Raw genomic sequence first — 14,550 nt, forward strand, 5'->3', positions numbered from 1 at the left:
CTTGTGCTTGTCATGTCTAGTGATTTGTTCAGTGAATGATAGACAAATTAATCCCAAAACCTGTGAGTCTGTTTGGAACAGCAAGTGAAACACCCAAACATTCAACAACAAATTTGGAAAAAAGTGGAATAAATGGTCTGAGGACAGAACTTATCTTGCAGTGACACATGCAGCTATGAAGGCAAAGCGAGGGCAAGTTTATTATTACAAGACATAAAAATATAATACGCAATATTTTAATTTATATTTTACCCCATACTATAGAAATAACATTTATTTATTTTATACAAATTTATAAGACTGTCTATATTTCATCCATTATTTATTTATTTATTTTTAAAAAAAAATTAATTGAATAACTCATCAATTTAGATAGATTTTGTTGAATTTGGCTAAGACAAATGGCCTTCATTCATGGATCAAATGTATAATTGAAAATTGCATAATTTCATTTTTTCCACTTGGCTCAAAATTGAATGCAATCAAAAACAAACAGGACAACCAATCAATTTAAACAATATCAAATACACAATAATTGCATATCTAGCTGCTTATTTATATCATAAAATATTGATTATCAAAACAGTCGTTCGTGGCATTAACACAAATAATCATATTTGATGATTTCTGGATCAAAAAGGCCAGCAGATTGAGGCAGTGCTTAGTTTTTGGATCTTGCCAGGTTGCCATGGAAATGTCACTGTTTGCCCTGCAGAAAATAAATTAAAACATATATACTATACAAACATATATATTATTCCTCTGCAGAATAAACAAATCATTAGCAACATTCATATAGATGTATTTACACACAATATTGTTAAAAAATGGACATAAAGCATATTCTATATGCTCATAATAAAATAGCACAAGTTATTATTCGTATTATTAATGTTATTATTACATGTTACTGTTGTTCAAATATAGGTGATTATCATTTTTGACCTGGATTAAGAGGGATTCTGTCTCTAGAGCTCTGGAGCACAATCTCAAGAGGACAAGGCTGCTCACTGCCAGTATCCTTTGCCTGGTTCCTCACCACAACACTGACTTCCTGTCTCTCCACCACCCAGTCCAGCTTATTACCAAGGTAACTGATGCCTTTCAGACTGAGCATAGACACTTGATTAGGTATTAATGGAGAAAAAGTCAGACAGTCTTTTTGGACCCTACAGAGGAAAACAGAGGAATATCAGAATTGCCAAATGACACTCATGTGTAGTGTGTGTGTGTGTGTGTGTGTGTGTGTGTGTGTGTGTGTGTGTGTTTGCATGAGTTAGTATACTGTATGTGTTTGTGTGTTTGCCTGGATTCATTATGTGTGTGGAAGTAACTATACAGTGTACTGCACTCGCCTGAAACCAGTGTACCCAAACAACACAACCTGCAGAAATCCCCCCATTCCTGTGAGGAAGTTGACTGCTCCAGATCCATCAGATGACTCACTCCACACCTGCATTCACAAGTACATAAAATGCACCTGAAACGAATCTGTGCAAAACTCCAGAATTATTGGCACCCCTCAAAACAATGATAAATTATATGATAGTTGTCTCTAAAATACCAAAAAAATTTGCAATATTATATACCTTAGACAAACAGGAAGCATGATATTGCTTAATATATGATATTGCACACATGTAAAATCCCTATGCTGTCAGTCACCTTAAGGAAAAGCTTACACATAATCAGATAGATTAAATGTAAAATACAGTATCTCACAAAAGTGAGTACACCCCTTGTATTTCAGCAACCATTTCAGTATATCTTTTCAAGGGACAATACTATAGAAATGAAATTTGGATATATTTTAGGGTAGTCAATGTTCCTCCGAAAATAACTAAAAATTCACCCATTAATATCAAAATAGCTGGCAACGAAATTGAGTAGCTGTACGTCATTTATCCGTGCAAAGCCACAGGTCCTATTTATCATGTTCATGTTTTTGTCTGCATGACAGGACAATGTGCAGACTGTGTATCGTGTAAAGAGCAGTTGAAATTGGTTGCTTTGAGTTCAATTCTCTCATACTGACCACTGCATGTTGAACATGGCACCTCATGGCAAAGAACAGTCGGTAACACCCTGAAACTGAGTTACAGTACAGTGGCCTGGGTCGGAACAGGCCTAGCAATGGTTGATCGAAGAAGTTGAGTCTTCATGCCAGGTTCAGAGCTAGCTTAAAAAAAGGCTTGAGTGTTGCCAGCATTGCTTTAGAGGTTGCAGAAGAGAAAGGTCAGCTTATCAGTGCTCAGACCATATAATGCACCCTGCAACAAGTCAGTTTGCATGAATGTTGTCCCAGAAGGAGGCTTCTACTGAAGCTGGCTCACAAGAAGTCCTGCAAACAGTTTGCTGAAGACAACCTTTCCAAGAGCATGAATTACTGGAACCATGTCCTGAGGTCTGATATGCGAAACTGGTTTCGCTCAGATGGTATACAGCATGTGGTGAGGAGTACCAAGAAACCCTGGTGAGGAGTACCAAGAAAATTGTGTCTTGCCTACAGTCAAGCATGGTGGTGGTAGAATCATGGTCTGGGGCTGCGTGAGTGCTGCTGGTTCTGAGGAGCTGTGCTCATTGAGGGAAACATGAATTACAACATGTGACATTCTGAAACAGAACATGATGCAGTCCCTTCATAAACTTGGCCAAATAGCAGTTTTCAACATGATAATGACCCCAAACACACCGCCAAGATGACAACTGCCTTGCTGAGGAAGCTGAAGGTGAAGGTGATGGGCCAATTATGAACCATATCCATATCTATCAGGTCTCCAGAGGTCAACCATATTGAGCACCTGTGGGACATTTTTGTTTGTCGCTCTGTATAAGGCTGTCTGCTAAATGGTGTACATGTAAATGCTCTATCTTTCAGTACTGCATGGTGACTCTTCAGGTTGTCTGAGTTACAAAAATCAGAGAACAACCTCCAGAACAACAGTGATCTTACCAGGGCTTCAGATTGTGTCAGTAATTATGAAACCGCCATTTTGCAGGAAAAAATATAAATCACTTTTTAGATAGAAAGCTTATCATCTTTGAAACACAACTGGTTAAAATAAACTATAACTATACATCAATCCTATCATTGTATTTGGTGTTCATTTTTATAAATTGTGCCAATAATTATTTAGTAATTGACTGTAGGGGAACACAAACACAAGAAATTACCTGGAAGGGGCCCTGTATATTTTTGTAGCACTTTTGCAGAAGCTCTTGTGCTTTTTCAGCTTCACCCAGCTCCAACCATCCCACTGCAAACATGCTCTAATGGTGACAAACACAGTTTTACACACACACACACACATGCACACACATACAAAAAGAGACAGTTACACTGATTTGCTATTGAAAAGACTAACTCATCTGTTCTGCTAATAATTTAACACTAGAAATCAGGACATTTTTACCCAAGTCATAGCAGGACCAAGCGGGTCAGTGACGGCCTCATAAAATTCCAGATCATTCCGTCTGACCTCTGGGCTCATGGGCAACCCCAGTGGGAAACCTATCAGAATGACATCTGCCTGCTTCACATCACTTCCTGTAAACAAAGACAAGATAAAAAATAAGCACACAATGTGAAATTCTAAAGAGGCAATAGCAATTTGAAATCCAAAAACGCTTAAAAGCTCACCCTTTTCATAACCATCAAATTCTGGGTGGTACTTTAGTTCAATATCATAGGGGATCTTTAGCTTATCAGCTATTTCCTGCCATTCTGAGGGTGCAGGATGCTGGAGCATCCTAGCCAAGTCTACAGCAAACTGCAGACTGGGAAATAAATATAAGAAAACTTGAAAGAGGTTAAATCTATTATAGAAAGGTTCATCTGAACACATGTTTAATTGAGCATGCACCATACATCACACACACCTGTACTTGGCCACAGTGTTAGTGTACACCGAGTTGTCAACATTTTGGTTATACTCATCAGGAGGCATCACTCCTAAATCACACACGCAACACAAAAACTTCCAGAATGTACTTTTCACTGTATTACACAAACAAATATGAAACATTGGTCTGTTTATGTCCTTTTACATACCTTTGAGGTGGTATTGCTGGTCACTGGGGTCCCAGATAACTCGGGACACCCAATAATCGGCTATACCCCACACCACTTCACTGGCACCGCCCTCTTTAAATAGTTCCATGTCCTTTCAAAAGAGAAGAAAAAGGAAGAGCTTCAGGAGGACCTTCTGTAATGTTTGGACTTTCTGAACCATTGCTTATAATATTTAATAACTGCACATTATAATCATTTATAATTACCCGTCATGCTACTACATGTAAAATAATTTTTTTTAACTTAGTTCTTAGATTTTGTATATTTATATGCAGTCTAAGAGAAGTGGACAGGTTTTCATTTCACTGAAAGTTGTACGTTGTATATAATTGTGTACATGACAAATAAAAATCTTGAATATTGAGTCAATAATGGATTCTTGAAGCCATTTCCCTAACATACACTTTTGGGGTGATTTGGCATGATAGATAGGTATACCTGTGTAAGGAAGAGGTAGAGACGGTAGGCAAGAGCTACATCTCCATTTATATGGATCTCCTGCTTTCCATAACTGTCCATCGGACACACCTCTTGACCAGATACAGCACTCTCCCATGGGAACTTCAAACCCTGGTAACAAGTTCAGAATGCAAGCTCAAAAGACACATACAAACATGTGATACATCAAAAACATGTGATACATCAAAAACGCTAAAACCGTTACTGAAGCCATCCAGCCATACATACATCCATTTTCTGTATCATTAATCCGATATACGTTTGCAGGGAGCTTGAAGTCTATCCCAGGGGACCCAGTGCACAATCATTCACACTCTACAGATAATTTAGAGATGCCAATCAGCCTACAACATATGTCTTTAGACTGGGAGGAAACCAGAGTAGCCAAAGGAAACCCCTGAAGCACAAGGAGAACAGGCAAAAGTAGGAATTCAGCCCCAACCCCAAACTGAGATGGTGGTGAGACAAAACCTAACTAAAGGAAAATTAGTCACAGCAGGGTGTAATGTACACCACATACACATACACAAAGAGGCACTCCACCACCTAACCCCAACCACATACTGTACCTTATAGCCTTGCTCCTTGGCATTGACCCGGGCACCTTCTAGTGTACGCATTCTGTACTCCAAGACAGTTCTGGCCAGGTTAGGGTGAAAAAGTGCAATGTTAGGATACATCCATGTGTCCTGGACAAGGGAAACCAAAAATCATTTATATTGGGTTAGGGTTTGGTTATGGTTAGTTAGATGTTGCAGTTTTACTAAACTGTGAGAAAACATTTGTAAATAATTTCCTGTGGTTCCCACAGCACTTCCAAAATCATCCAAGAGATTATCCACTGAAGAAAGCAGAAAACTTTTAGTGAATATTAGGGTATTTTCTAAGACAGAAAATGGGTGATGTCCCAAAGGGGATTAAGCCTGTTTTGTCATATATACAAATAATATTGCAACAAAAACAGGATGTAAATCTTTAACCAAACTACACAATTAAACAAGGACATTTTTATTGCACTAATACAAATCTTTAAGATTTTCCAAAACATTGTTGGAGCTTTTCTATGATGTAAAAGCCTTATAAAGTTGAATTATTTCAAATTTCAAACAGAACAAGACATTTTAAAAATAGTTTGGGTGACTGAAACCCTTTGCAGGGAGAAAATACAAATGAAACACAAGAGGTGCCATTTTACACTTAACAAAATATATAACATAAAGGTACAGGTCATCAAATGAAAGCAAACAAATGTTGGGATTAAGAGGCATAATCTATAACCACCATCCGCTAACTACAGCTCTTAACCTGTATCTGCATGGCCTGTATATGCACAGTAATGTCTGATGGCATAATTACAAGAAATGTGTGCAGATGCTCTACATCAAATGGTCAGAGATTCCTACTGTATGTTAAGAACCTTACTTGATCCCAGAAAACATGTCCCCAGTAGTCCTTTCCTTGTCCATGTCCCCCATTAGACAACCCACCAGGACTGATGCCCCCAAACAGTGTGTGTGTCTCCGTCAGAGAGGGGAGCGCACTGAGAAGATAAAACATGCAGCCAATCACTGCTTCTCTCAAAGGTTTTGGCCCAGCTATCTCCACACTACTGCCACGCCATAGCTCTGCCCATGCTCTTATATGGGAAGCCTGCAGGTCGCCATGTTCAATGAGCTCCAAACCAGTGTCAAAGCATGATTGAGCGATCTCACTGCTCTCTGCAACTGCAACCAGGAAGCTCCAGCGAGACTGGCTCTGGCCAGGCTGTAACACTACATCACAGATTAGAGGGCTCCAAATGAGGTGCACACATGGACGAAGTACTCCAGGGACTTCTGCTGACATAGTGTGCCCGAAAATGTGCCTGTTGTTAAGAAACAAAGCTTTACAGAAACAAACATCATTGCAGATCTAATTCATTTGAAGAATCAATGCTTGTTTGGTTCAATATGTGTATTTAGGATTAGGCGTTTATATCTATCTATTCAATGCAATGCACTTAGCTACAGTCTGAGCTCAGACTGCTGATAACGTACTAAGCTTCAGACACACAACTGTTATCCTTAGGTTTTTACTTAAATATACCTTCCTCCTTTGTATTCAGGAGCCTTCTCAAAGGCAATGTCATGACTGTGAGGAGTGAAAGAACTTTCAAGCCTGACTGTGATTGCTTCCTCTGAGCTCTTTTGGCGCTTTAGCTGCACTTCCATGACCAGCAGGTTGGGATATTGTCGATGAGCATAGAACACCTGAGTTGCTTCCACATCAGATGTTAGTAGTGAGTGAGTGAATATACCTGCAAGAGAAGCAGAAAATCACTTTGTCATCCAGACGTGCATACTGGCATTATTACTTGCTTATAGTAGACAGGTGAACCGAGGGGATACAACAATCCAGATATACCAGCATGAGTGTCCAAGCTGTACATGTGTTTCCCCTCCTTAACCTTCATCCTGACTGCAAGCGGACATGGTATATCAGCTCGGTGACATGCTCCAACCTGACCATTGTAGACTCCACCCATATGCATAATTTTTCCAAAGACTCTCCATCCCAGTGTCCCATTGGTCAGAGGAGGCAGGAAACGGTGGTCAGAGGGTAATGAGTAGGTTGAAAATATATAAGGGTCAGCAGAATCTGGATTCATGTCTGGCAAACAGAAGTACCAGGTGTAAATACATACACGTGTGCTTCACATAACTATTCACCCCTTTGAACTTTTGTTTGCAGCCTGGAACTGAAATGTACTTAACTGGTATTATACATCATGACTGAACACAATAATAAATGTTTTTTATTTTAAATATTCATTATTCTTTGATGTGAAATCTCTAAATTAGTTCTGATGCAATAATGAAAAAACACAATTACTTGAATGGAGTCCAGAGTGTCACGTGTTCTTAATGTAAACACACCAGACTGTACACGTGAATATAAACGTGTCAAATGTTTAAAAATATAATAATAATAATAATAATAATAATAATAATAATAATAATAATAATAAGAAGAAGAAGAAGAAGAAGAAGAAGAAGAAGAAGAAGAAGAATAGAATATTTATGCAAGGAACTGAATGAGCCAGGGGACAACTAACCTGACATAAACCTAACTTACTTTGAACCTTAGCTAGTTTAATATTCATTAACACACACATGATCATAGGTAGACTTTATATAGAGTTAAATTAATAAACTGTTTATACATACCGTCTCAGTGTTAAAGTTAACGAAGAAACACAAGACACTTGGGAGCGACACAACTACTAGACCCGAAAGTACGCACATAGATTTTTTTAATAAGGTTTTTGTTAATAAACTTCCCAACATCCGCTTTTACCTTCTGTTAGAGGAAGCTGAACTGTCTTAACTACAAATCTGTGGCTCAGTGTGGGCGGAGCCTGGAGGCGGGGTCTCGCCTTTTTAGGCCCTGACCTGGGATCAGCTTCGGAGAACCCATATTTCGATTTTTCACATAGAGAAATCATCAGATTTGTTTAGAGATCAGTTAAGCGTCACGTTTAACTTTTTCAGATGCTCTGCCATGAATGATCAGATGACGGGGTGTAATTTTTTTTGCTATGAAAAGTTAAATCATAAACAAAAACTGAACTTTGTTACAAAATTTTGTTTTAAGGAAAAGTTATTAAATTACCAGTTATTATTTACAGGTTGACTACCAGGACATGAAAATATGTATGTATATATATATATATATATATATATATATATATATATATATATATATATATATATATATATATATATATACACACACACACACACACACACACACACACACACACACACACACACACACACACACACACACACACATATTTATGCATTTTCTGGCTAAAAATAAAATGAAAATAAAACAAATCGAATTTAATTTTATTTTATTTTCAACTGTGGGCTGTGAAAACAATTCAGCCTCTAAGTATTTACCAAGAGAATCAGTGATGTTAGTATGTGATCTAGAACCATTATTCATGTATTTATTGATAGACAGTAAATGTAAACCATGTAAATATCTTGTCAATCATCATAATACACTACTGTGTAAACCATACACATTCAAGTTGAGAACATGATGCACTGGAACCTTCATGTAGATCCTGACCTGCCTGATCCATCCTGATGCCCTGCATCTGATGCGGATGGCTTTATATGGACAAAGAAACATGACATTAGTGTGGATGGTGTCACTTAGAAACCATGAAGATGCTGTAAAGCTTGTTAATGACCATGGATGGAAATATGATCGTGTGTGTTATGTTTGGGTGTCCACATACATTTGGCCACATAGTGTGAATTGCCACTGTACATATTACTATTTAGTTTAAAATTTGCCAGCAATATATTTTGTAATAAAATTATCTAAGTAAAACTGCATTAATCGAAATCATAGATTAATAAACCAAGATTAATTTAGAAAGTAAGAGTATGGGATATATAGAGTAAATGCAGCCTCAGGGTGTGACTTAAGAGTGGGATTCTGCACTGATGTAATCACCAAACCTATCAGAAATATCCACTACACAATATTATATACCAACTCACCTGCTTGAGATGAGCAGACTGCACAATATGCTCTGCTAGAACTGAATTTCTGTGGCAGGACTCTATTAGAATAGTGCTGTTGATACACGTCTAATCCTCTAGATGGGGCTACAACACAGTTTAGTTTCCCCTGGAAACGTGCCAGAGGTCGGAACTCCGAACCCTGGGAAAAGAGCAGCTTTGCCCTTATAAGGCTGCAATCCGTCCCCTGTTTTTTCCTTTATTGCTCTCTTCCTCTCCTTTCCTCCCTCCCTCTCTTTCCTTCTCAGACCTTAGAGATATTTACAGCAAGGCCAACTCAGCGTACCTTATTAGGAACTTGCAGCTACATTGTGTCCTTGTAGGACAGTGGGCAGACTACCAGTGTGTGAACAGATGGGACAAACAGATGAGGGTAGAGAGGATGAAGGTAGCATTCTCCCAAAGGTCAATTCAGCTCTCCAGGCACGTCTATAATCTATAAACATCCATGTGCATGTAAAATCCATCAGAGGCACAGATGGGAAAGTTGCTCCTCTTAGCGAAAGATGTACATCAGTGAACAGCGACATGAGTCGCAATGGGTGTAGATGATTGAGAAGATTCACGAGAACTAAAAGAAGAGAGTTCTCTCATTTATATTTCTAGTCAATCAGTAGCCTTGACACATTAGTGTTCACACCGTTTTTCCACATTCCACTTGGTCTTTCCAACACACACACACACACTATGGGAATGTTGAGCCCATTGCCCAAGCTGTTTTTTCCCCTCAAGGATGCAGGACATCTGGTGGGCAGGTACAGGGCAAGTGAGCGAGAGAGAGATGGAGAGAAAGTCAGAGAGAGAGAGAGAGAGAGAGAGAGCGAGCAAGCGAGAAACATACTGAAACCATGATGACTAATGCAATTAGATTGCATTATTTACTGATTGATTGAATGTACGAAGTTTCTTTACATCAGAAGAAGAGACAAAAGTGGTACTTAGAGAAACGGGCTTTCTTAGCCCCAGTTTTGGAAACATCATACTATGCAGGGGAGTTTCTATCAGCTGTTTATCAGCTACTTGGAAAGCCCTTAAAGTTTTAGCTTTTAAATTGGTCTTTTAGGCTATCTACAAGCTAGTGTGCTCCTAAACAATGGAAACATTTACATTAAGTAAATGTATTCAGAATTTACAGTCTCTCTCTACCACCAATACAGATCAAAAACTTTAATATCATTCCAAACTTTAGAATCTCATCAGATTTTCTGTGAGATTCTGTGAGCTGTGAGGTTCTGTGAGCTGTGAGGTTAACTAAATGCTATTGGGTATTCAAAAGGGGGAGGAGCCATTAATCTACAAATAATGGTACTTTTTCATGAATACATTCAAGGTGCATTTGTAAAAATTATTTAACATGGAACCACTAGCAATAACAAAGATGAAGTCTAACATTTGAACATTTTCCCCCTCTCTGAACACTCAAACCCCCCCATGAAAGAAAATAATAATAATAATAATAATAATTCACCCCCTTTGCACCAAAAAGATCAATGCAGTGAAGGTTTCACTAATATAAATTAAAAGCACTAATATAAATTAAAAGCAAGTACATTTATAAAAATTGCTTTTCAATTACAAATGAAAATGTAACCCAGCTGCATGAAGCTCTTTGAAATGTGAACGTTCAAACTCAAATGCAACACGTCGAAACACTTGAGCAGCTAATTAATAAAACTTTGCACTGAAGTTATGAATCATTGGTCTAGAGGGAGAAAAGATAACAAAACATAACATCTTAAAATACTTGACACTAAGCTACAAATACACACAACATTTTATTAAGTGCAGAAAATCATTTTATATATATTAAAAACACATGGGTATCATGTTACTTTTGATGGCATTATTATTTTTTGGGAATAATATTTGTCCATTTATATAATAAACAGAGTTACCATCCTCATCACCAAACAGATATGAGGAATTGATGCAAACGAAAACACATGAAAACAATTTTCTATTCTTCACCATGATATTAATACGTGTAGGAAAATACACAATGCATAGCACGATAGGCTTCTGCACAACATGGGTTTTCAAAGATTTCACCGATCGTATACTTTTGTGTGTGGGTGTAGTGTAGTGTATTGGTCTCGTTATTGATTGTGGTGCTGTGTGGCTTAACTTTCAGCCAATACTAGTTACAAAAGTGGTCATAGATTTGGCAACTCGTATAAAAAGAGACTAAATCAGCCTGTGTGTGTGAAGTGTATGCAAAGTGCAAAGTTACTGCAGACCTAAAGGAGCCTGAGAGGTGTGGAATGTGTGTGGTACTCATTGTGAATGTTGTGAGAGCGTGAATGTGTGTGTAACCCTGCCAAGTATGTGCATCATTTTCAATGAGACTACTGAACTCAGGAACAAATACAGTTCATTGTGAATGTGTACGTGTTAAAGGGTAGCTTACTATGCATACACACGCACACAACATGCACGCCTATGCACTCAGGTACACCCATACACACGCACGCACACACGTACATCTGCCCGCCGGCACGCACGAATGCACACGTGTATGCATGCATGCACACAAATTCAACCACTTGTACGTACTGTACACACGTACTTTCGTGCACACACATACGCACGCATGCACACAAATTCAACCACATGTACGTACACACGTACATCCACACACACATGCACGAACCTCCTCAGTCTGTAAGGCACGGATCAGGTCAAAATGCAGCTTGTTTAAACGGTGCACATTAAAAAAAGTGACGTGCTCTATCATACTTTCGTTCTCTTTCTCACACACAGCTAATTCTTTGGCTAGGATGTGAGGATGGGGGAAGGGGTGGATTGTCTCTCTGTTAGCCTCTGTCTATTTTCTGTTCTCCCTCCCTCTCGTTCGTTCACTTGCGCGTCCTCGTTGTCTATTTTGAGAGCTTGCTGATCACTCGGATCAGAGCTCCATTTTCATCCTTCAGCCTCTGGTTATCCGCTTTTAGATCCCCCAACACCTAGAAAAAAAACCACACACACACATGCACACACACACACGCGCACACACACACGAAAAATACAGATTGTGAGGGGGGTAAAAACTGATGAAGAATGAAATCCCAGATGAGTGTGTTTCTTACTTTCAGCTCTTCCTCTAACTCTGCTGCGCGTCTCTCCAACATTGCCTTTTCCTGAGCCAGATAAACAAGAACAAAATAAACAAGAGTGACAAATCATTGACTGTTGAGTGAGAGACTAAGATTTTGTAGAATGGGACTAGTTGCAGCTGGATAATAATTTTAGCACAGAGTATATTATGAGCTCTGAAGATGCACGTCCCATGTGATCACACAGCAGTTATTACAATTTTATGCCCCCGACCCAGCGACAGAGTATTAAAAATGTTCAAATATTTTGTTTGATGTTTAAAGCATTAAAACACTGTTCTGTTTAGTTCACATGTACTGTGAATTTACTGTCTCATGTTTTTAATGTATAATTATTTTTGGAGGAAAGCACTATCGGCCTTCTGCCCTAAAGTGTGGTTAGTGTTGCTGCGAGACAGGGGAAAGTTATCGCTCTCACACTCTGAGCATGGCCAATTTCACTCCTCTGACCATGAAGGGTGGCACACTCTCTCCCCTAGCCAATCACAGGCTGGATCTGTGAACTCATGCACTCTTCTGAAAGCGTACTCTTAAAGATTGTGGTTTAAAGATGGCTGGCTTCATATGTCTCTTCTTAACACAGACTTCTCTCTCCCTGGCTTCTAGCTGCTGTATGCTAATGGAGAGCTCCCTGATGGTCAAGAATGGGAATGATCATTTGCAAATTCAAATTTAATTCATTTATATAGCACTTTTAACAATTCCCATTGTCTCAAAGCAGCTTTACAGGAGTATGAAAACAGAAGAAAACAGAAGAAATGAATATATACAATTAAAGTTTAAAATGAATTTAAAAATATTAACTTAAAATTTAAAATACTATATACGGTATCTATCCTAATGAGCATTTAATCAAGAAGATTTTGAATAATGAGAGAAAATGTTGGGAAAAAACTTGAATATTAAAAAACAAAAACAAATGAAAAGCCGAATTTGCACTTTACATAGTCATAAGGAAACTGTATTTTGTTCCAAAGTACACGTGTTATATGGATGAAAAAACTAACAAAAACACCTCTTATTTTAATTAGAGATCACAAGCAAAAAAAACAAAAAACAAACCCATACCTTTTTCTCCAACTCCAAAAGAGCAGTGCAGTCAGTGAATCTCTCCTGTCTCTGTATCACACAAACACACATATTGTTAAATTGTTAGATATGATCTGGGGGATTTGAAATATGCTGCATCTCCATGTGTTTGTTTACCTGGGCTGCTTTCTCCAGCTCCATTCTAGTCACGGACACACTCCTCAGAGTGTCCTGCAGTTGAGACTGCAGCTGAGTGTTCTCCCTAGACAACTTCTCAAACAACTGACACACACACGCACACAGAGTAAACAGCACAGTCAGTGATCATTCGTAAAATACACACAAGCTTAATTTCCCTAGTGACAAAGAGAGGCACCTACCCTTTTATAATCTTTAACGTCTGACCCCCCTGCCATGAGACCATCATTGAGGGCTGGATTAGACCTGAGAGAGAGAGAGAGAGAGAGAGAGAGAGAGAGAGAGAGAGAGAGAGAGAGAGAGAGAGAGAGATATGATGTCAGACTGATTGTAGCTCAGGCAAATAAACCAAAAGGACAAATGTCAAGACATACCTGCTGCTAATACGTCTGTCTGTCTGTATCACAGAAGAGAGAGAGAGAGAGATCAGATGTGTATGTATGTATGTATGTATGTATGTATAAAAATATAAAACAAAATAAAGTGATTGTATCTCTCAGACCTGTGGGTCCGGCCCACTTCTGCTCTCATCATCTGCCCTGGGCTCATGATCTTCACTCTATGTACAAAGGGTCAACATGTCAAACCTTGTTCTGGAGCTGATTAATTTAAAACAACACACAGCTCTCTCTCTGTGTCACTTACTTCTCCTGCTCTTTCTCTCCGACGAGCTCTCGCTCTCCTCCTCTCCCTTGCTCGTTCCTCAATGTCAGCCAAACTGTCCTCTACATCTACTGGACACACACGTACACACACACACACACGTACACACAAGTACACACACACACACACATGTACACACACGTACACATACACACATGTACACATACACACGCACGTACACATACACACGCACGTACACATACACACGCACGTACGCACGTACACACAGACAGACACACACACAGACAGACACACGTACACACACAGACACACGTACACACACAGACACACGTACACACACAGACACACGTACACACACAGACACACGTACACACACAGACACACGTACACACACAGACACACGTACACACACAGACACACGTACACACACACAAAAAATTAAAAGAACATATCTGGAATGCTCAAGGAGGAGCCA

The 14,550-nt window shown here is 38.9% G+C and overlaps 2 protein-coding genes across 6 annotated transcripts in view; both read right to left on the reverse strand.

The window, feature by feature from the left end:
- Positions 1 to 174: 174 nt before the first annotated feature.
- On the reverse strand, positions 175 to 7,905 carry pgghg (protein-glucosylgalactosylhydroxylysine glucosidase). Of its 2 annotated transcripts, XM_027163882.2 has the most exons (14): positions 7,738 to 7,905; positions 6,935 to 7,180; positions 6,617 to 6,827; positions 5,954 to 6,395; positions 5,101 to 5,220; positions 4,511 to 4,642; positions 4,052 to 4,163; positions 3,880 to 3,952; positions 3,641 to 3,777; positions 3,414 to 3,547; positions 3,175 to 3,270; positions 1,356 to 1,453; positions 946 to 1,169; positions 175 to 709 (listed from the first exon to the last, which is right to left on the reverse strand). In XM_027163882.2, exons 2-14 carry the CDS (start codon positions 7,176 to 7,178, stop codon positions 633 to 635), a joined length of 2,100 nt encoding a protein of 699 aa, XP_027019683.1. In that variant the 5' UTR covers positions 7,179 to 7,180; positions 7,738 to 7,905; the 3' UTR covers positions 175 to 632. The 2 variants fall into 2 exon arrangements, with proteins under 2 accessions (XP_027019683.1, XP_027019684.1); XM_027163883.2 differs by lacking the exons at positions 6,935 to 7,180; positions 7,738 to 7,905 and having other exon boundaries at positions 5,954 to 6,414; positions 6,617 to 6,808.
- Positions 7,906 to 10,873: 2,968 nt separating this feature from the next.
- The window catches only part of zmp:0000001167 (protein phosphatase 1 regulatory subunit 12A), a 30,787-nt gene continuing 27,110 nt past the window's right edge, over positions 10,874 to 14,550 (reverse strand). For 2 of the 4 annotated variants that reach the window (XM_047820038.1, XM_047820037.1), the window contains exons 18-25: positions 14,097 to 14,185; positions 13,954 to 14,010; positions 13,826 to 13,848; positions 13,634 to 13,697; positions 13,431 to 13,535; positions 13,293 to 13,343; positions 12,198 to 12,248; positions 10,874 to 12,074 (exon numbers count right to left, since the gene is read on the reverse strand). In XM_047820038.1, coding sequence (XP_047675994.1) covers positions 11,988 to 12,074; positions 12,198 to 12,248; positions 13,293 to 13,343; positions 13,431 to 13,535; positions 13,634 to 13,697; positions 13,826 to 13,848; positions 13,954 to 14,010; positions 14,097 to 14,185 — 527 coding nt within the window. In that variant the 3' untranslated portion in view covers positions 10,874 to 11,987. Of the gene's footprint in view, positions 12,075 to 12,197; positions 12,249 to 13,292; positions 13,344 to 13,430; positions 13,536 to 13,633; positions 13,698 to 13,823; positions 13,849 to 13,953; positions 14,011 to 14,096; positions 14,186 to 14,550 lie in introns of all 4 variants that reach the window. The other 2 variants (XM_047820036.1, XM_047820035.1) reach the window with 2 other exon arrangements.

The sequence above is a fragment of the Tachysurus fulvidraco genome, chromosome 10, assembly GCF_022655615.1.
Source record: "Tachysurus fulvidraco isolate hzauxx_2018 chromosome 10, HZAU_PFXX_2.0, whole genome shotgun sequence".
Classification (NCBI taxonomy): Eukaryota; Metazoa; Chordata; class Actinopteri; order Siluriformes; family Bagridae; genus Tachysurus; species Tachysurus fulvidraco.